Source organism: Protopterus annectens, chromosome 8.part0, assembly GCF_019279795.1.
Source record: "Protopterus annectens isolate FY-2018-M chromosome 8.part0, PAN1.0, whole genome shotgun sequence".
Classification (NCBI taxonomy): Eukaryota; Metazoa; Chordata; order Ceratodontiformes; family Protopteridae; genus Protopterus; species Protopterus annectens.
The window spans coordinates 1203938164-1203961054 of record NC_056741.1 but is presented as its reverse complement, the minus strand read 5'-3'; the positions used below and the strand labels follow the sequence as shown (position 1 = coordinate 1203961054).

At 38.5% G+C, this 22891-nt stretch overlaps 1 protein-coding gene across 1 annotated transcript in view; it reads right to left on the bottom strand.

Annotated features, from left to right (window-relative positions):
- Window positions 1-22891, bottom strand: part of LOC122809305 (tyrosine-protein phosphatase non-receptor type 18-like) — a 1521908-nt gene that overhangs the window by 34934 nt on the left and 1464083 nt on the right. The window contains exons 14-15 of the mRNA XM_044080695.1: window positions 14732-14802; window positions 9970-9973 (exon numbers count right to left, since the gene is read on the bottom strand). Of these exons, the coding sequence (XP_043936630.1) occupies window positions 9970-9973; window positions 14732-14802 (75 nt within the window). The remainder of the gene's footprint in view (window positions 1-9969; window positions 9974-14731; window positions 14803-22891) is intronic.

The window sequence follows — 22891 nt, the reverse complement described above, 5'->3', positions numbered from 1 at the left end:
AAAATGTAAATCTCTTTTACCTACTTAGTTCACTACAATAAGTATAAGTTAAGGATACTGAAAATTTAAAACAAAATAAAATAACTGAATAGAGAAACAAAATGTTTCCCTTCTTCTACATGACACCAAATGTAGTCTTTCTTTAGAATGCCCAATCACCGTGATAGCTGTTACAGTTCATATCCAGATAAAAGAGTCACTCTTGATGTTCAAGAGACAATTTCACATTTGTTGAGCAAATTAACATTCCATAGCAGATACGAAAAAGGTTTTGTATTCTGTAAATTAAACAGAAACAAAAATGGAAGAGAAGGAATGATTGGACTGAAGTTATGCTACAAGCTTAGCAATGTTTTTATCTATTTAGGTAGAACAAGTAATTCTTTTTGTTACTACACATTACTTTTGTTGAAGCAGTTATTTAGATCAGGTTGATCTTATTATTTTTTGGGAATTTCCTAAAATGAAAAAGTATAAATCACTTGGAAGCGAAAAATCCACAGCAGTTAAATAATTTAAAAAGTGAGATATTCACCAACAGTTGCTACAACATATCAATGCAGATCTCAACACTCCAGTGTATGTTGGACTGTTTCTGTCATTCTTTCCTCAACAAATGTTTCCAACAAAAAAGTTAGATCAGCAGATGAATATTTCTGCAGGGCAAAACTCTAGAAAATATGTTTATAAAAGAAATATGGTGCCTTCTAGTTTCAAAACATTTGAGTGGTTCTAAGGGCAATGGAATAAGAATAAAATGGAAGGCACGTCATCTTGTGGGTTTTGTCTCGGTCAATATTTACTGAGAGTTTTAGTGCAGTCAGCTTTAAAATTGTACATTGTACAGGGACTTTAAAGTTGTTATGCATTTGGTTTAGAAATATAATTAAATTTCATTTTACTTGAGAGCTTTCTATTATGTATTGCATGCAGTGCTAAAACTGATCAGACAGTTTTAGAATTTAGACTGGGAGGAATTTGCTCATTAAATGACACTTTTAGTTGCATTAATACTTCTCATGCATTTTACACTTAATTGTTGCAATGTCTTATAATTTAGATTAGGGACCATTAGTTTATACTTATGAAATTATTGTTTTACAGTGTTTTGTTTTTTCAGTTTAGCATTCATCTTATAATTTCACTTTACGTCTTCTAGCTTACAATTTATTGGATCAAAATTCATCTTCAACTTTATTTGAGAGCTTAAACTTAAATCTCTTGTATAAGACTTATGGAAAAAGTATGTAACTGTATCAATAGTACAATAACAAGTGTATAAACACTGAATAAATGAAACAATCATGAACTGTAATAAAAAAATAAATAAATGCATTAGAAATATTGAACACCAATAATACACGAACTGAAAAAATAAAATGTCAAAGTTCAAACAACTACTGGGGCAAAATAAATCTGTAGAAGTCACCAGCATTAACAATAAAAAGTGTGGTCTAAGAATATACTGGTAAGTCTGCAGCCAAATGCAGTCATGGCCTTGACTCAGCCCATACTCAGATATGAAAAACTACTCATCCTTGCACTTTAGCAGCGCTAACTTTTTAAATGGGAACAGACTTAACACGTGGTTCAAGGAGGTTGGCTCATCCATTTTTGCTTTCATTTAACTGTGCTGACTATTCATAGTCAATTCATCTAACCAATGGTAATAAATACAGAGACACAGCAGTACACATAGACTAAAATACATTTACTAACTATGTCACTTACAAGATGAAGTTAAGCAAGGGCTGTATAAGTCATGTGTAGTATAAGTGGAAAGGAATTGCCTCACTCTGTCATTTTATCCTTCTGGATTGCTAACTTGCTTACAGATAGGACTCAGGAAGTCAAGATTGGTAAGACCACCTCCAACAAGTGACTGGTCACCAACAGAGTACCTCAGGACGCAGTGCTATCCCACTCCTATTTCACATCTTCTTTTCAGAGGTCAAGAGCCTCTGGCTCATCAAGTTCACAGATGATTGCATATTGGGAGCTAGCATAAATTCCTCTATAACACTACAATCCTGCAGGAGGATCTAACATATACAAATGACTGGTGCCAAAGCCATGGATTAAAACTCAATGCCAAGAAGTGCATTATAGCAACTTTTGGGAAAACATCCATTCAGGTTAAATACTCCATCAATAAGACAACCCTAAGATTTGACACAGTACTTACAGATCCGAGAACATATGCAGACAGTAATCTGGCCTTTGAGCAATATGAAGCCAAAGTAGTAAGAAAATCATTGTATCCCAACTTATAAATAAGGGTATGGCATCCAGGTGCAAGGAGGTTATAGTACCACTTTACTCAGCTCTTAGCAGATCAGTCATTGAGTAAAATGCCTCCTTTGGCATGTACCTGATGAGGCATATGCAACAGTTGGAATGCACACACAGGTTTCTCACCAAAAGAATCCAGGGTATGAATGTTCAATGTTAGAGAGATCAAGCTCAGTATCTATAAAGGCCTTCAAAGAGCTTGCCACCATAAAGCCCCAGGTCAGATACTCTGGAGACAATCCAAAGATCCAGTTTTTTAAAGAATTAACTGATTTAGATTTCCTGACCCATAACAGATTATTTCACAAGTAACTAGCCCTCCTATGAAAAACATTATGTCACCCAGTCAATGAACCTACAAGACCATCAACAAAATAATTATTCCTGGTATTCAGTAGGCGTGTTCTACTATAAAAATGCAAAACATCCCCAAACTGATATAATTAACACATTTATAAATAGTAATTAAATCTCCCATGACTAACTTATAGTTAATTGTGAACAAAGATAATAGCTTAAATCTGTTTTGATAATTTAACCAAGCATTTCTTTTATCCTTCTAGTAAAATTCCTTTGAATTCTTTCCAATCTGTAGGTTCATATGTAGTTACTAGGCTATTGGCCCAAGGGCCTATGTAAGCCCAGCCAACAAGGTTCCCTGGCTTTCGCCACCCAAGAAGGTTATTGTCCTGTTCCCCTGTCAAGTAGAGCTACAGAAGTGATTCACAGGGTGAATTTCCTATTTCTCATCCACTCATCAAGATTTTTCTTGAAGAGTGCTAATGAGGAACTCTACTTGACATGGATAGATAGCTTGTTCCAGAGTATGGGAAGTCTCTGGGACAGGAATCTATCCCTCCAGCATGTTCTGTTTATTGTGGTGACAAGGTTTAGGTCCCTGGAGCATGTAGCTCAGAGGGATTGGGATTTCTTTAGGTGTAGCATGTCCAACAGCTCTGGGTTTGACATAGCTTTGTACGTTAGGCAGAGATCACCTCAGAGTAGGTGATATGCTATGGAGTAAAGCTGGAGTTTTCTGAGATGGTCAGCGTAAAGCATCTATTTAAGTCCTGTAATCCTCTTTGTGAGGTATTTTTGTGGCCTTTCCAGCTATTGCATGTCTTATGAGGTACATTCCAAAAGAGGCATTGTACTCAATAATGGGTCTAATGAGAGCCGAGTAGAGGGGAGCAATGACCACTTTTTTTCCTGGATGAGAACCCTTTCCTGATGAGGTATGCCACGTAGAAGGATTTCCCGAGTACTGTGGTGATGTGACTTTCAAAGGAGAGACTACTGTCCACCTGAGTCCAAAGGTCTCTTATCACACCTTCAGCATTAAGTGGACTGCCACTTATGTGGTAGTTAATGGGTACCGAGTTTTTACCAAAGGGGGTGGCAATGCACTTTTTGGCATTGAACTTGAGGACGTTACTCTGACACCAGGCATCAGTCTCAGTGAGGACCTTCTGTCGGATGTCCAAGTTGTTTGGGTACTCAACTATGGCACCTAATTTGCAGTCATCTGCAAACTGCATCAGCCAGAGGACCTCTGTGTTAGTCTGTACTTCAGAAAAGTAGATACCAAACAGGAGAGGACCCAAGACTGAACCCTGTGGTTCTCCACTTGTCACAGGTTTGAAGTCAGATTTGGAGTCTGCAACTTTTCCAGTGTGGGTTCTGTCAGTGAGCCAGTTGACAACCCATCTTGTGACATATGGATTTATACCTAGTTTAGTGAGTTTATCTATGATTCCAGAATGGGTGATGGTGTCCAAAGCCTTGGCAAGGTCAAGGTAGACTGTGTGAACTGTCTTACCCTCATCTACTGACTGTTTCAAAGAAGTTGATCAGGTTCAGGAGGCATGCTCTGCCCTTCACAAACCTGAAGTGGGTGGGGTCCAGAGTTTGGAGGTTACCAGTCTCTTTGTTTATGAGCTCCATGATGATATGTTCCATGGCCTTGCAAATCAGGCTCACCAGGCTAATAGGGCAATAGTTCCTGGCGTTTGTGGTGTCTCCCCCTTTGTGGAGTGGTATACCTGTTGTTGTGCACCATTCAGTGGGTACAATGCTTGACGTGAGGCTGTGATTGAACATGGTGCTTAGGTGGGGGGGGGGTTCATAGTGAAGTTCTTGTAGAACACAGCCTGGGATGTTGTCCGGTCTCATGGATGCTGTGTTCTTGGCTTTGGAGAGCTCAGTTTTTACCTGCTCAGCTGTGATTGCAGGGGCAGTGTATTCTTCCAGTATGGATATGGGACCTTTAGGGGATGGGGTGTAAAGTTGGCACTGAACCTATAAGCCAGGATGTTGGTGATATCAGTTGGTTCCATAATTTTTGTGCCATTGTGCTGTAACTCACAGCATATCTGGGTGTTGCCGCTGAGGTTCTTGACATAGCTATAAAATACTTTGTGGTTGTTCTTAGAGTCAGTGGTAATCTTGTTTTCATAGCTGGCTTTGGAGGATTTTATGAGGGATCTCAGCTTCTTATTGAGGCTGACTAGGGAGCTCCTTCAATCATGGGATTTTACTCTCTTTTGCAATGGTTTCTTCCTTCTGTTTAGAGTTTGTTTATAGCAGGGGACCACCAGATTGGCTTCCTTTTTTTGGAGGATAGCGTCTTGGTTCTGCTAGGGATAGCATGATCCATGCACTCGTGTAAGTGCATATAGACTGCATTTGTATAAGATTCAGCAGTCATAACTGTATTGTCCATCTGCATGAGTGTCGTGAAGTTTGACACTTTTGTGTTAAGAAGCATGAAGTTGGCTTTGGAGAAATATTTACAGTGGTTTCCTTAATGGGGGTGGGGTGGGGGAGGGATGTGGATATCGAAGGTGATTAGCTTATGGTCAGATCTGACCAATGAGGAGTTGACATCAGGTGTGGAACACCTGTCACTCATGTTGGTAATGACTAAGTCTAGGATATTATTGCCCCTGGTGGGGGCGTGGATAAGTTGATCCAGGGCATTGGGGTTTATGAATTCTAGAAAGCATTGAGTGAAGGAGTTGGTACACAAGTAGTTTTTCTAGAGTTAGTTGCACATGGATAATTTCAGATGCATTATTTTGGGCAACTAGCCTGGAGGTGTGGATATCCTTCATGAATATGGACACTCCTCCGCCCTTGGTGTTCCAGTCCTGGTTAGATGGTCGAAAGGTATGGTATGAGTTATATCCTGGTAATGCAGGGGTGTTCTCTGGAGCCTTGAACCAGGTTTCAGTCACTGCACATATATCAATGTTCTCCATTTTAAGGAGTGTCTCGAGTGAGTGCATTTTGAAGTTTATCAAAGACGAAAAACAGCTCCGGGAACTATAAAGGACGTCTTCTAGATTCCACTGAATGATGCACACCAAATCAAAAACCGAGTAGACCAATAGAGTAACACAGGTTTATTGAGACACAATGTAGAAATAAAAAATGAAAATAAAATTGTAGATCTAACACAGCCACTGATTAAGCACTTTTGTCTCCAATCGGAGACTTAATCAGAATCAATTAACAAAAATTCAGTCCTCATATATATACACACACGCTACTAATGGGCTGGCAATATGAATTGAATAATTGATTACATAATGAATTAATTAATTAGCAATTAACATTGCTTAAAATTTCCCTTTGGAATTCTATAAGAACCCTCCCCAAAAAACACACACATATACACACCTACGTATACATATAGGCCATTGGCCTAGAAATATGCATAAACAATAACTTGTGTATGCATTACATATCAAAGGTAGTGGATATACATAAATTAATGTTCTCAAATGTTGTGATAGCCGTTTCTTGCAGTTACTGTTTTTAAATGGACTATATGAAAGTAGCACAAGTCAGTGATACTTGTTTTTGGTTATACCATGCATTATTATGTTATTTAATTCTAACAAGGATAGTGCTGAAATAGGATGGAAACCAACAAAACAAACAAGTATTTTTGTGCGCTTTACCTTTCATACTATTTTTTACATATATATTTTCTATATATTTTTTTATATATTTCTTTTTATGTCTCTCTTTATCCACTACCTTTGATATGTAATGCATACACAAATTATTGTTTATGCATATTTCTAGGCCAATGGCCTATGTGTATACATAGGTGTGTATATGTGTGTGTTTTTGGGGGGGGGGTTCTTATAGAATTCCAAAGGGAAATTTTAAGCAATGTTAATTGCTAATTAATTAATTAATTAATTAATTAATCAATTAATTAATTATTTAATCAATTATTCAATTCATATTGCCAGCCGATTAGTAGCGTGTGTATGTGTGTATATATATATATATATATATATATATATATATATATATATATATATATGAGGACTGAATTTTTGTTAATTGATTCTGATGAAGTCTCCGATTGGAGACAAAAGCGCTTAATCAGTGGATGTGTTAGATCTACAATTTTATTTTCATTTTTATTTCTACATTGTGTCTCAATAAACCTGTGTTACTCTATTGGACTACTCAGTTTTGGATTTGGTGTGCATCATTCAGTGGAATCTAGAAGACGTCCTTTATAGTTCCCGGAGCTGTTTTTTGTCTTTGATTTTGTCTACTGTCTTGTACATTTTGAAGTTCAGACATCTAGTGTTGAGTAGGATTACCCTCATTTTTTTCTTGCCTGTATCTGTTACAGTGGTGGGTTTGTCATTTGAACCTTGCCTAAAAAAGGCACTATAAGGGCGCCAAGAGCATTAGCCAGTATCCAGAATCCCAGGGGCGACAGGTGCAGGCCATCTCTGGCAAAGCATTATGGTCTGTCGACCATGTCATCCCAGGCAGACAGATACTGGATCCCTTTGGAATGACAGCAGAAGCTTAGCCAATTGTTGAAATCAATCATTTTGTCCTTGTAATGCAGTATCATTCTGGGTGAAGGTAGGATGCTACTCAGGGGTAGGGTCATACCTGCTTGGATTACAAGATCGGAGAGCTCCTCCATGTCTCTTTTCATATAGTCCAGGGAGGTATGTCTCAGGTTGTTCACACCAACATGGACAATGACTGACTGATATTTGTACTTGTGACCTGAGTGTGTGGGTTATGTGGTGAATCCTGGCACCTGACAGGCAGCTATCAGTAACCTTCTCCTTGTCTATTTTGGTGAGTGGAACATCAGTGTGCCTGAATATAGAGTCACCTATGACTAATGTGTTAGGCACGTTGTTTTGCCTTATGGGCTGTGATTGAGTGGCACACTGGGTCTGTGTGTTATGTGTCTTTTGGGTTGTGCTGAGGGGTGGAGGTTGCTTGCGTTTCTGCTTTGGAGGTCTCTGTTGCTTGGGCAGATTCTTATTGAGAGCCTCCAAGAATGATTTTGTGTATCTATGTGTGGGTTTTGGTGTTGAAGGTATAGTGGGACTATGTGATGAGTGTGGTGTGTGTTTACCTTCTCTTCTTGACTGAGAAGTTCAGTCTTGGGTTGAGAGAGTTTAGCCTCCAGTTTGGCAAGATAAATGCATCTCACAGGTTGTAGTGTTGGATGGTAGGAGGAGAGGGTTGTCAGTGTACATGAGGCAATTGCTACATTGCCCCAAGATGCCCAGATTCATCAGGTAGACAGGATAGAACCCTTGGACATGCCTGGGTATCACTATTTTCCTCTAGACAAGTGAGGGAAGTAAGTACTGGAGCTGTTTTCCTTGAAGTAAATTGAGGAAGATAAATACAAAACTGTTAACCACTAGGTAATGAGGAAGGTTGAGTGCTTCAGTGATTTGTAGCTTATTTAGTGCTTACAACAGATCTGAACCAGTGCTGAGCACGGAAAAACAGATTCAAGTGCTAAAATTAAGAAACTGGCTAGTTCTAAGGGAAAAACTGAAGATCAGACTTTATGGCATCAGGAATAGTTTAATTCTAGCTAAGCAGCGCTGCACAATGTGCAAAACCACACAAACACAGGTTTTTAAGCAGAAAGATGAAAGGGAGAGAATTGTCCAATAAAACTACAGTTTCTGAGCTGAAACCACTCCTCCGATGACAGATAGGCTGTTCCAAAGCTCACCACTCTCACTGATGAGCAGAGAAGCTTCCCCTCTATCTTAGAAAGATCTGGGCAACACAGGGACTTACAAGACAGCCCAGAATGCAGCAAACTCTGAAAACCAAACTTTACTAGATCTAGAAAGGCGGGAAACGAGTAGAGGGATAGGATTTTTTTTTTTTTTTTTTTTTCAAAATTAAAGCAAATTCAGCAATAAAAACAATTTTAACATGGAAAATAGGCTATCACACTTGAGTGTGTAGCCCTTTACAGTTAAACAGATGAAAACACTTAAAAAATTATACTTTAAAGTGCAAACAGTATTTTTTTTCAAAAACAGTACAGATAAGTAGCAACGTTAATAAAAAAAGTGGTCGAAACAATACAGCTAGCAAAAACAAGCAATAAAAAGCAAAACAGAGGTACTTAATCCACTCAAAGTCTCCTTTTCTCTTTCTGCTGCTGTAGGACTCTGCAGGACACCCAGGCAGGCTCTTGCTGAGGTAATACAAGTTCAAAAACTGAACAAACACGGGTTTTTAAGCAGAAAGATGAAAGGGATAGAAACAGCCTAAAACAGCCAATAAAACTACAGATTCTGAGCTGAAACCATTCCTCCAGTGACAGATAGGCTGTTACAAAGCTCACCACTCTCACTGATGAACAGAGAAGCTTCCTTCTATCTTAGAAAGGTCTGGGCAACACACGAACCTACAAAACAGCCCAGAATTCAGCAAACTCTGAAAACCAGACTTTAATAGATCTAGAAAGGTGGGAAACGAGTAGAGGGATAGGATTTTTTTTGTTGGATCCCCTTGGAATGACACCAGAAGCTTAGCCAATTGCTGAACTCCATCAAAAACACATATACATCCACAATACTCTGTAACAGGGTTAATTATAGTTTTATAAAGTGGCAGTAATACCTCCCTGTCTCTACTAAATATACTTCTAAAAATAATATTCATTTCTCAATAACATCATCTGATAATATCATGTAAATGAGGGCCAGAACTTAGAGAGTCATCAATTTTAATACCCATGTCTTTTACAACACTTTTATCTTTAATTCTAATATTATCAAAGACATAAGGATATTTGGAGTTCATAACACTAGTTTTGTTGTCATTAAATTTCATATCATTGTCCAATGCCCATCTAAATAAATGTATACATACATATATTTATCTAGGGCATCACATCTGGGCAGAGGTTATCTGCAATTTGTCTGGCTTTGCAAAGGAATAAGACAGTGAGCTGTTAATAAGCTGCTCCCTGAGGTCCAAGGTTTGAGTCCCTCAGCCTCATTTTTCTGACGATGAGACTCTGATCAAGTCAATTAACCAGGCAGTGCCCTCAGTCCAAAAAAGGTACATATGGATCAGTGCTCTACCCTGGTTAAAAAACACAATACAAATTAATTAAAACATCTTTTATGGAAAAGCAGGTCATATGCTATATACATATATTTGCTTAAACAAAAATCATATAAACAATATTAGAGGGCATGTTCTTAATGTCACAGTACAAAATAATGGTTGGAATTTGCCCTGAGATGTGAAAGTCCATTTCCTAGAGGTGAGCAGCTGAATAGAAACCTGCAAAACATTATACATCTAGTGAGGTTAAGGAACGGCAATAACGGCAGAAAAAATACAACACCTTACCTTTCTTCAGTGAGGAGGCCAACAGACAGTGAGGGACACAGAGAGAAAGAGAGACATAAAAACATGTTATTATATATTTTTGACAAAGAATTTAGGCAACTTGCAAATCAATATTGCATTGTGTTACAAACTGGATTTATATTTATGATTATACATACATACAGTGGACATACCTCTCAACCTCTTAGAGCAAAAAAATCTGGACAAAGCTAAAATGAGGGGGGGACAAATAGGGATGTTAAATATTGCACTTACAAACTGAGAACGTTGGTACAATAATAGGTTTTGCATTAGCATGAATTTTCTGAAGGATGTGGCATCTTAAACTCAAATATTTGTCATTATTTAATGACTTAAATCCTCAGCTATTTGCCAGAAAGGTACCGATTTTAGGAGGAACACACCAAAAATATGAGGCAAAAATCTGGACATTCTGTGAAAATCTGTACAGTTGAGAGGTATGACAGTGGATATAAAAAGTGTACACACCCCTGGTAAAATGTCAGGTTTTTGTGATATAAAAAATGAGACTAGAATAAATAATTCCAAAACTTTTCCCACCTTTAATGTTACCTATAACCTGTACAATTCATTGGAAAAACAAACAAATCTGTTAGGGGGAAAAATATAAAAAGTAAAAATCGTACAATAAGCTGGTGCATAAGTGTGCACACCCTTAAACTAATACTTTGTTGAAGCACCTTTTGATTTAATTACAACATTCAGTCTTCTTGGGCAGGAGTCTATCAGCATGGCACATCTTGACTTGGCAATATTTGCCTACTCTTCCTTGCAAAAGTGCTCCAAATTTGTCAGATTATGAGGTCATCTCTTGTGCACAGCCCTCTTCAGGTCATCCCACAAATTTTCTATTGGATTTAGGTCTAGGCTCTGGCTGTTTCATTCCAAAACTTTAATTCATTGTCGTGTTGAAAGGTGAAATTCATCTTCATCTTCAGCATTCTAGCAGATGCCTAAAGGATTTGGGCCAAAAAGTAAATGGTATTTAGAACTGTTCATAATTCCCTCCACCTTGACTAAAGCCTCAGTTTCAGCTGAAGGAAAAGCACCCCCAAAACATGATACTGCCACCACCATGCTACACAGTGGGGATTATGTTCTTTTGGTGATGCAAAGTGTTGTTTTTGCACCTAGAATTGTGGCCGAAAAGTTCAGCCTCAGTCACATCAGACCATAACACATTTTCCCACATGCTTTTGGGAGACCTGATGTACTGTTTTGCAAATTTTAGCCAGGCCTGGATGTTTTTCTGTGTAAGAAAAGGCTTCCATCTTGCAACCCTACCCCATAGGCCAGACATATGGAAAATACGGGAGATTGTTGTCACATGTAGTACACAACCAGTACTTGCCAGAAATTCCTGCAGCTCCTTCAGTGCTGCTATAGGTCTCCTGGCAGCCTCCCTGACCAGTATTTGTCTTGTCTTTTCATCAATTTTGGAGGGAACTCCAGTTCTTTGCAACATCACTGTTGTCCCATATTTTCTCCACTGTTTGATGACTGTCTTCACTGTGTTCCATGGTATATCCAATGCTGTGGAAATTTTTTTGTACCCTTCTCCTGACTGATACCTTTCAACAATGAGATCCCTTTGATGTGTTGTATGCTCTCTGTGAACCATGGCTTTTACTGTAGCAGGCAACTGAATAAATGTCAGGAAAATCCTACTAGGACAGCTGAACTTTATATGGGGATAATCAGAGTCTCTTTAATTGATGGCAGGTGTGTACTCAAGAAGACTGAATGCTATAATTAAAGCAAAAGGTGCTTCAACAAAGTATTAGTTTAAGGTGAGGACACTTTGGTAACCAGCTTATTGTACATTTTTTATTTTTTATATTTTTTTCCCCTAACAGATTTGTTTTTCAATTGGATTATACAGGTTATAGGTGACATTAAAGGTGGGAAAAGTTTTGAAACAATTTATTGTGGTCTCATTTTTTATATCAGAAAAACCTGGCTGTGTACACTTATTATATCCACTGCACATATATATATATATGTATATATATATATATATATATATATATATATATATATATATATATCTGTGTGTGTGTCTCTATAAATATATAAAATTGTGGGTTTCTAGCAAATCATCAAATCACTGAGGATTAAAGTCAGAATATAATGAGAAACATTTGAGTTTCAGGCTTCATACCCTCCAGAAAATTCATGCTTATTTAAAATCTGTTATTCTATCAACTTTCTAAGTTTGTAAGAACAATATTTATAAATTGTCCCTACTTTTGGACCTTTGTTCCCCCATTATTTATGGCTTTGTCCAGATTTCGTGCTCTAAGAGGTTAAGAGGCATAACAATGATACTTCATGTGGAAGAACATCCTGCAAATACTACAGAATGACATTACCATACTCTTAGTTACTAATAATGTTACTTTATATGGAACAACATGCTGCAAATACTATAGAATGACATTACAGTACTCACAATTACTAATAATGTTACTTTATATGGGATAATTTTACTTTGTATGGGACAGCGTCCTGCAAATACTACAGAATGACAATGCAGTACTCACAATTACTAATAATGTTATTTTAAATGGGATAGCATCCTGCAAATATTACAGAATGATAGTGTAGTACTCACAATTACTAATAATGTTACTTTATATGGGATAATTTTACTTTGTATGGGACAGCATCCTGCAAATACTACAGAATGACAATGCAGTACTCACAATTGCTAATAATGTGATTTTAAATGGGATAGCATCCTACAAATATTACAAAATGATAGTGTAGTACTCACAATTACTAATAATGTTACTTTATATGGGATAGCATCCTGCAAATACTACAGAACAACAGTGCAGCACAGTTATTAATAATGTTACTTTATATGGGGACAATAACTAGCAAATTCTAAAGAGTGACTTTGCAGAATTTCCATTTACTAGAAGTATTACTTAATGTGTGCAAGCATCTTGGAAATATTGAGTGTCAGTGTGAGACTCCTAAATACTAACACTGTTACTTTATATGGGACAACATCATGAAAATACTGTAGTGACAATGTATCACTTCCAGTTACTCATAATGTTACTTTATATGCAGACAGTAACCTTGAAATACTAAAATATAAAATCAAGACTTGTTTGACTGTCCTTTTAACATTTGCCTGCTTGTACTTGACAATGCATTATTATTTTATATGGGAACAGAAATAGAAAATAGATGGACCAGGAGCAGTTTCCAACCCAAAACCAAGGGGGGTCATTCAAAGGCACTGAAGTACATACTGATCCGCATAGTAATGCCTGAATACATTAGATATTCACTGCAATCTGTAATTCATTTATATTAAACAATATCAGACTAAAATCACATAAAATATAAGAAACAAAGAATTTGAACATTTTGTAGTGAAAAACAAAAATATGAAGGAAAGTTTAAAAGGGTCTATATTACATGATTGAACATTTAGTTAATCGGATAACTAAACGTCGATCACTAAATATCGAAGACCCAATACCAAGAACGTCAGTTTCCAGTCAGGGAAACAAGTTGTTTGGCTGTTACGTGGATTTTGCCCTTTCTTCAATGTGGAGTGATCTTGGAGTTGGTATATTTAGTTAGGGGGAGTGTGGGGCACTCAGCCCCCCACATGGGGTGTGTATATGTGTGTGTCGGGGGGGGACAAAGCCCCCCCACTTCATTTGTGTTTATGTATTTATTTATTTATTTTTACTTAGGACAATGGCATTGTTGCCCTGTGTGGAAACTGACGTTCGCTGTTTTGGGTCTTCGCTATTTAGTGATCGATGTTTAGTTATTGGATTAACTAAACGTTCTTCAATGTGGAGTGATCTTGGAGTTGGTATATTTAGTTAGGGGGAGTGTGGGGCACTCAGCCCCCCACATGGGGTGTGTATATGTGTGTGTCGGGGGGGGGACAAAGCCCCCACTTCATTTGTGTTTATGTATTTATTTATTTATTTTTACTTAGGACAATGGCATTGTTGCCCTGTGTGGAAACTGATGTTCGCTGTTTTGGGTCTTCGCTATTTAGTGATCGATGTTTAGTTATTGGATTAACTAAACGTTCAATCATGTAATATAGACCCATTTAAAAGGTCAGCCAAACAACTTTTGATTTTATATTTTAGTGAGTAGCTACTTCTTGTAATTGTATTTCTTTATTCTGTTACAATCATTGGAATTGATCACATTTTAAGTGTCAATATCAAATAAACAGACAAATCAATAATCAATCAGATGTCACCACTAACTACCTACTATCAGCACCAAGAAGGGACAAACTAATAAGCAAAATCAATGATGTACTGAAATTCAATCAATATTCAACCAAGCATAATAGTGGTTAGGTTTGTAGAAGCTCGTGTTACGTTTGGCTGTCTAGTACTGTGCATAACCAGACCAAGGTGCGATAAAAGTGGAGTAATTACATATGTAACAGTGAAGGAAAACTACCCAAGACACCAAAGTCAAGGATATATAATAATACCAATCATTAATACAGCAGAGAGATGTGAATAATAATGAATACAAATGGAACACCATTACAGCTGCTGTACGGATCAATGAATTTTATTAAAACTAAAGTGTGAGACTCAATGTTCCTAGTTTTGAGGGAATTTTTGTGTGTGTGTTTAGCTGTTCATCAATGCTCCACGAAAACATGGTCATTATTCTCCACAGAACAACATCCAGCATTCAAATGTTATAATAAGAAAGGCTTTATGTACATGCTTACCTTCTGTGGAACCGGCTTTCCTTTACTACTTCCAGCGGTAGAGCTTTTAACAGCAGGTGATGAGTAGTCACCTGAAAAAAGACACAAGTTAAATCTGATAAAAGGGAAATAAAGATGTAAACAACAAATTAATATCACATATGTTACCCCCCAGTTTGTATTAAGCACTGGATCATACACTGATTCACAGTCAGATTTCCTGACTACCTTTTCTACAATACGTCTAGTAAATAAAATCATAATTATTACCCAGAATCATTAATGGATCTATAAGCTTTCTGGAAAATAACCTGAAATGGGAGGTCAAGTCTTATTATTAGTTTCAAATGTATATGATGCTGAGGTTGGGAGCATATCATCTGCATAACTATAATTTACCATACAACTTACTAACCACATTCTGTGACCTCATGTATGAATAGTTTTTCCCTTCGTGTTTTAGTTCATATATAATAAATCCATGTATGCAACCAAGGAGGTAGTTCCTGGTACAGTGTCACAAGGCCAACAACAGATTTTTGTGATGGCTTGTGGGACTGCACAGGCACATAACATTGTTTCAGTGGCAGCTTCATTAGAATATAGGATATAAATGAAAAGCTTCATAGGTTCATAGCTAGGTACTAGGCTAGTTGCCACTGTGGGCCATTTTAAACCTGCCCTATTTCCCTTGGTGAGAATCAAACTATATATATATCTTATTTGTGAGATAAATAACTTCACTATTATGCCAACCCCCTCATTAGACAGATCTTACAAAGAAAAGGTCTACTTAAATCCATCATAATGCTGTCAGTGCTAGAGATATAATGCTCTTAAGTATTAAATTGTGGGAATGTCTTGCAACATGAATATGAAACCGAGTCACTGCCACTTTCATTCTCATGAACAGTAGCTGTATTTTATTTTTCAGTCCAACACTATAGTATGAAATATTTTCATTTGCAATTATTTTAAATGAATATCAAACCAAGTCACTGTCATTTTCATTCGCATTAACCAATGGCTTTATTTTTTTTTTGCAACTCAACACTACAATAAAAAATGTTGGCATTTGCAATTTTGAAGAGTTGTATCTTTCTTTCTGTCATTGCAAAATGTGAAACAAAATGTTACAGCTCCATTTTGAAATGTTTTCCATCACCCATGTGTATTAATATTTATTGTATTTAGCAATTCTGCTTTCATCATCCATTGTGCAAAAAAAAAAAAGGGGAAACAAACATTACAAGACAGTCCTCTATTAGTAAAGTACCTTTCATACAGCCCCTATATGCTGTTTTATGCAGCCCTACCATAAATGGTCACAGAATAGGGTTATGCTGATAATCGGTGTTATTTTTTACACTCATGACAACAAGGTAAAAAATTGCCCTCAACCATAATGTCATTTAAGTGCAAAGCAAGCTGACAGCTCCAGTCCATAAAACACATTTCCCATCCCATGTGGGTTTATAACTATTGTGTAAAGAGTACTAGCATCACTTTCTACCGCATAAACACTATAAAGGAAATAAACATTGCAGCACAGCAACTAGGGCAGTAGCTTTAGTGTAGCCTCATCTAACTGTTGTGTACAGCATTGGTGCAAGAGTTGCTTTAGGGTGACAGTTTAAAATCATGGAGAGTTTCACTACAATGTATTGTACAGTATGAGATTGTGAGCACTTTTTGAGATCTTTCTCCTTTTCTATACTGGGGTGCATCCATGGATTTGGTATGTACACCGGGGAACATCTATGGATAAGGAATCTACACTGGGGTGCATCCACGTATTTGGTATGTACACTGTGGAACATCTATGGATAAGGTATCTACACTGGGGTGCATCCACGGATTTGGTATGTACACTGGGAACATCTATGGATAAGGTATCTACACTGGGGTACATCCACAGATTTGGTATGTACACTGGGGAACATCTATGGATAGGGTATCTACACTGGGGTGCATCCATGGATTTTGTATATATAATTTAGCAGGGTGGTGTGAGGAAGGTGGGAGATTTTTTCCATACTGTTTTATTTTTTTCAGAAACCACTGAACTGAATGATGGTGCTTCAATCATTTAGAGGTAAACCATTTTGTGCACTCCCTTTAGGTTTCAAGGAACCGCACTTGTTGTTACATAATACTGGTATACTGTTTTTCCATCACAAAGTGCGAGAAATGCTTCTTGATCCATTGTCTACCCCCCTCCCCAAAGAAAGTATTGCACAATAGTACTTGTTATTTCAGAACAATTACACTGATTTCTTATTAGACAGTACACCAAATAAGTTTTCTGTTTCCCCTTCAGTATGAGCATCTGCAGCATAGCATTCTGTTTGCATCGTAACACCATATAAACACTACCACAACATGATAAGTACATTACTCTATCTGTAGTAGTTCTAGTATGCAAATGTTTTGTATAGTTTATTAAGGAAACAAAGTAGTATTGTCTCATTATCTGATAATGATCTATACTTTGTTCTTCATCAATTCTGTTCTTTAAATATTATTAGTATATTAATGCCATGAGAATACCATTTGTAGGCAAAGTACCTACCTTTTAATTTAAACCCTCAGCACATATTTTACTTCCATTGTGATAGAACCGTTAGAGGTACAGGAGCACAAATGGCTAATATATCTTTAAATTGTCCAGACAGTTACAATAAAAAATGAAAGTTCATTGACCTGTACAACTAAACACTAACCAGCTTAATATTCTTTGGAGGAATAACAAAATAATTCAAGAAAAAGCATCTGTCTCCTTTCACTCATTTTTTTTAGAAATATTTATCTTTATTCATGAATTACATCAATTTCTTTTTTTGGCACTGTTTACATGCCCTCCAGCTGACCATTTTCTACTTGAGCCTGCTCCCACTGCTGCATTTTTAGGGTCTCTAGCACTACCACCACACCCACAGGCAGAGCACAAACTATCTTATCTTTATAGAAAATCACTTACTTCTCTTCCACCCTAATTCTACAAGTGATATGTAGAGATACCTACTAAATCTGGAGAGTAGCAGCTCTTCAAAACATACTGTCAGTACACACACATCTCCTGTCACCATACAACTCACCAAAAATTAAGACAACATATGCTGTGGTACTTAAGAAATCTCTGTCTAAGCCAAAAAAGGTCTCTGAAGCATAAATCTAAGACACAGTTCCCTCAGCAGTACATAGACAGTCCACCATACATATGGTATCCCACCACCTACCACTCCTATCCCTTATGGCCTCTCTGGCAAGCCATTTCACATGGAAAGGATGTAATCATAGGTAAGAAGGTAAAACATACAGATGCATCACTCACTAGCTTGTGCAATGAAAAGATGACAGAACCTTTTGGGTACTAGCATATGACAGGTTAATAGGATACCCAAGTCCCTTCACCCCAAATATAATATGACATGGCCATTGTTCATGTGGCTGTGAAAGACATAAGACACACATCCTTGGACTATGTGGAAAGTTCAATGGAGGAGCTCTCTGATTATGCATCTGAGACTGGTATGCCAATAATCTTAAGCACCATCTTAACTTCAGTAAGAATGATGCCACAGTATAAACAAAACATAACTGACTAACAACTGCCAGAGCTTTTCTGTGACATTACATGGGGGGGGTCCAATATATGTTTGACCAGAAGGAGATGGTTGACAGTTCAAACTGCTTTGTATGGGACAGCTAACAGCTCTTCCCTCAAGACTTTCATATATTTTCAATAACTTTCTCTACCCCATTTGTTAGGCAACATCAGTTTACTAAAACTACCAACCTATTCAAACCAAACCTGGATAATTTAAAAGTACTGCTGCAAAATGTTAGAAGCCTTCCTATCCCTAGAAAATACCAATATCTATGTTATGAGTGAAACATGGTTCCAATATACTGATAATATACCAGAATTCAATGCTACCACACATTCAGACCCATCACTTAGGGCATCTCTGCCATAGCTGGTGGCGCTTTGGCCATGTTTTGTCATAACCCCATTGCATCTACACTTACATGGCAAGATATTGATCTGGAACTACTCACTGATTTCCCACTATATTCTGGCTAACTACAAAACCCCTTCTGTGAGACCCACTACCCACAAGGCACATTTAAACAAGTTTCAGTCCTCTGCTACAGAAACGAGGACTATTATTCTTGGGGACTTCAACAGTGCCTCTATTAATCTGAAGACCTATAATACCACAAATAAATATTTATTTATTGCATTTATTTACTGGGATGGTATCACTGGGCAGAAAGCTCCCCTTTGCAGTAGGGTCCTGTGGAGAAACAACTCCAGAAAATTTACATTACATAAAGAACATAGTAAAAAGAGGTAGACTTCTTCTTTAGGCTGTTCCCGTTAGGGGTTGCCACAGCAGATCATTTGCTTCCATTTCTTCCTGTCCTCTGCATCTTGCTCTGTCACACCAACCACCGCATGTCTTCTCTCACCACATCCATAAACCTTATCTTAGGCATTCCTCTTTTCCCCTTACCTGGCAGCTCCATCCTTAACATCCTTTTCCCAATATACCCAACATCCTTCCTCAGCACATGTCCAAACCAATACAATCTTGCCTCTCTGGTTTTGTATCTAAACCGTCCAACCTGGGCTGACCCTCTAATATAATTATGTCTAATCCTGTCCAGCCTCGTCACACCCATTGCAAATCTTAACATCTTTAACTCTGCCATGTCCAGCTCTGACTCCTGCCTTTTTGTCAATGCCGCTGTCTCCAACCCATATAAGATAGCTAGTCTCACTTATCTCTTGTAGACCTTCCCTTTCACTCTTACTGGTACTCTGTCACAAATCACTCCTGACAGTCTTCTCCACCCACTCCACCCTGCCTGTACTCTCTTCTTCACCTCTCTTCCACACTCGCCATTACTCTGAACTGTTGATCCCAAGTGTTTAAACTCATCCACCTTCACCAACTCTTCTCCCTGCATCCTCACCATTCCTCTATCCTCCCTCTCATTCACACACATATATTCTGTCTTAGTCCTGCTGACCTTCATTCCTCTGCTCTCTAGAGCATATCTCCACCTCTCCAGTGTCTCCTCGACCTGGTCCCTACTCTCATTACAGATCACAATATCATCTGCAAACATCATAGTCCATGGGGGCCTCCTGTCTGATCTCGTCTGTCAACCTGTCCATCACCATTGCAAATAAGAAAGGGCTCAGAGCTGATCCTTGATGTAATCCCACCACCACCTTAAACACATCCATCACTCTCATCGCAGACCTCACCATTGTCACACTACCTTCGTACATATCCTGTACAACTCTTACATACTTCTCTGCCACTCCTGACTTCCTCATACAGTACCACAACTCCTCTCTAGGCACCCTGTCATATGCTTTCTCTAAGTACATAAAGACACAATGCAACTCCTTCTGACCATCTCTGTATTTCTCCATCAATACTGTCCGAGCAAACATCACATTTGTAGTGCTCTTTCCTGGCATGAAACCATACTACTGTACACTAATCATCACCTCCCTTCTTAACCTGGCTTCCACTACTCTTTCTCATAACTTCATGCTGTGACTGATCAGTTTTATCTTTCTGTAGTTACTACAGCTCTGCACATCACCTTTATTCTTAAAAATCTGTACCAAAACACTTTTTCTCCACTCCTCAGGCATCCTCTCACTTTCCAAGATTTCATTAAACAATTTGGTTAAAAACTCCACTGCCATTTCTCCTAAGCACTAACATGCTTTCATAGGTATGTCATCTAGACCAACAGCCTTTCCATTCTTCATCTTCTTCATAGCTATCCTTAGTTCTTCCTTGCTAGTCTGTTGCACTTCCTGATTCACTATCCCCACATCATCCAACCTTCTCTCTCTCTCATTCTCTTCATTCATCAGCCCCTCAAAGTACGCTTTCCATCTGCTCAACACACTCTTTGCTTGTGAGTACGTTTCCCTCATTATCCTTTACCTTTATCACTCTTACCTGCTGCACATCTTTCCTAGCTCGGTCCCTCTGTCTAGCCAATTGGTACAGGTCCTTTTCTCCCTCCTTAGTGTCCAACCTTTCATACAATTCTTCATATGCCTTATCCTTAGCCTTCGCCACCTCTCTCTTTGCCATGCACCTCATTTCCTTATACTCCTGTCTACTTTCTTCATCTCTCTGACAATCCCACTTCTTCGCCAACCTCTTTCTCCGTATACTCTCCTGTACTTCCTCATTTCACCACCAGGTCTCCTTGTCCTCCTTCCTCTGTCCAGATGTCACACCAAGCACCTTTCTAGCAGTCTCCCTTACTAGCTCTGCTGTAGTTACCCAGCTATTTGGTAACTCTTCACTGCCACCCAGTGCCTGTCTTAATTATTCCCTGAACTCCACCTCACAATCACCCTTTTTCAATTCCCACCATTTGATCCTTGGTGCTGCCCTCATATTCCTCCTCCTCTTCTAATCGCCAGCTTCATCCTACAGACCACCATTCTATGCTGCCTAATTACACTTTCCCCTGTCACCACTTTACAGTTTCCAATCTCCTTCAAACTGGCCCTCCTGCATAGGATATAATCCACCTGTGCGCATCTTCCACCACTCTTGTATGTCACCCTATGCTTATCCCTCTACTTAAAATACATATTCACCACAGCCATGCCCATCATCATCATCAGCTCCATTTTTCACATTTTGCTACATGGGGTCAGGGTATTGTCTTAACTGTCACCAACTATCTCGATTCAGTGCCACACTCCTGCCTGACTGTCACAGATCTTCTTTCACACAATCTATCCACCTCTTTTGCTGGACGTCCTTGCTTTCTCTTACCTTCTTCCTGTCTGTCCCAAATCTTCTTCACCAGATTGTCTTCTGCTGTTTCACACATGTCCCCAAACCACTGTAATTTGTTCTCTTTGATCTTTTCTGCAATTAGAGCTACTTTGGCTTCTGCTCTTATGTTCTCATTTCGTCTGTCCCATAGTGTGCATCCTACCACCTTTCTCAGGCACTTTATTTCCATCACCTCTAGCTTCTTCAACTGTTCTGCCTTTACAGCCCAGGTTTCTGTATCATACAGTAGTACTGGTCACACCAATGTCTTGTACACTTTACTTTTCAGCTTCTTTGGTATTCTTCTGTCATATATTACACCTGATACTCTATGCCAGTTGGCAGCAGCCCCTCTGATTCTAGCTTTGACCTCTTCATTTAGACTACCCTTCTCCTCAACTACCCCTCCCAGATACTTGAACCTGTTTACCTGTTCCACTATCTTCCCTTCTATCTCTATTCTCAACTTCTGATTTCCCCAATTTGCTGCTATTACCACTGTCTTATCTGTGCTTAGTTTCATCCCACGTGCCTTCAGATTTGCATTCCATTCTCCTATCCTTTGCAGAAGTTCTAACTCAGAATCTGCCTGTAATGTCACATTGTCTGCATACAGCAGCTTTGATGATCCATCCCCTCCAACCTGTTTGCTAGTGTAGTCCATCACCAGTATGAACAGCAGTGGGCTCAGAGCTGAACCCTGATGTATACCCACTCCCACTGGGAACCCCTCTGTGAGGCTGAACACTGTTCATACTTGAATCATTGGGTCCTTGTACATAGCCTGCACTAATTCTACCAATGTTTCTGGGACTTCAAACCACCACAGTACTGTCTAGATCAGCTTTCTTGGGACCTTGTCATATGCTTTTCTCCAAGTCTAGGAATGCCCAGTTGGACTCTCTCCTCATCTCTAGCTTCTTCTCAAGTATCTGTCTCAATGCAAACATTGGGTCAATTGTGCTGCATTCTGATCTGAATCCAAACTGTTCATCTCCCATCATATATTCTACTACTCTGTGTATCCGTTTATCAATCACCCTCTCCAGAACTTATGTCGATCCTTTCCACAAAATCCACTACTGTCTGACCTTCTGCATTCCTCTCCTTAACACCATACCTACTCATGACTTCCTCATCCCCTCTGTTTCCTTCACCAACATGCCCACTAAAATCTGCCCCAGTCACCACTCTCTCATCCTTGGGTACAATCATCACCACTTCATCCAACTCACTTCAAAATTTTTCTTTCTCATCCATTGCACACCCAACTAGTGGAGCATATGCACTAACAACATTCATCATTAAATCATCAATTTCCAGCTTCATAAACATCACTCTATCT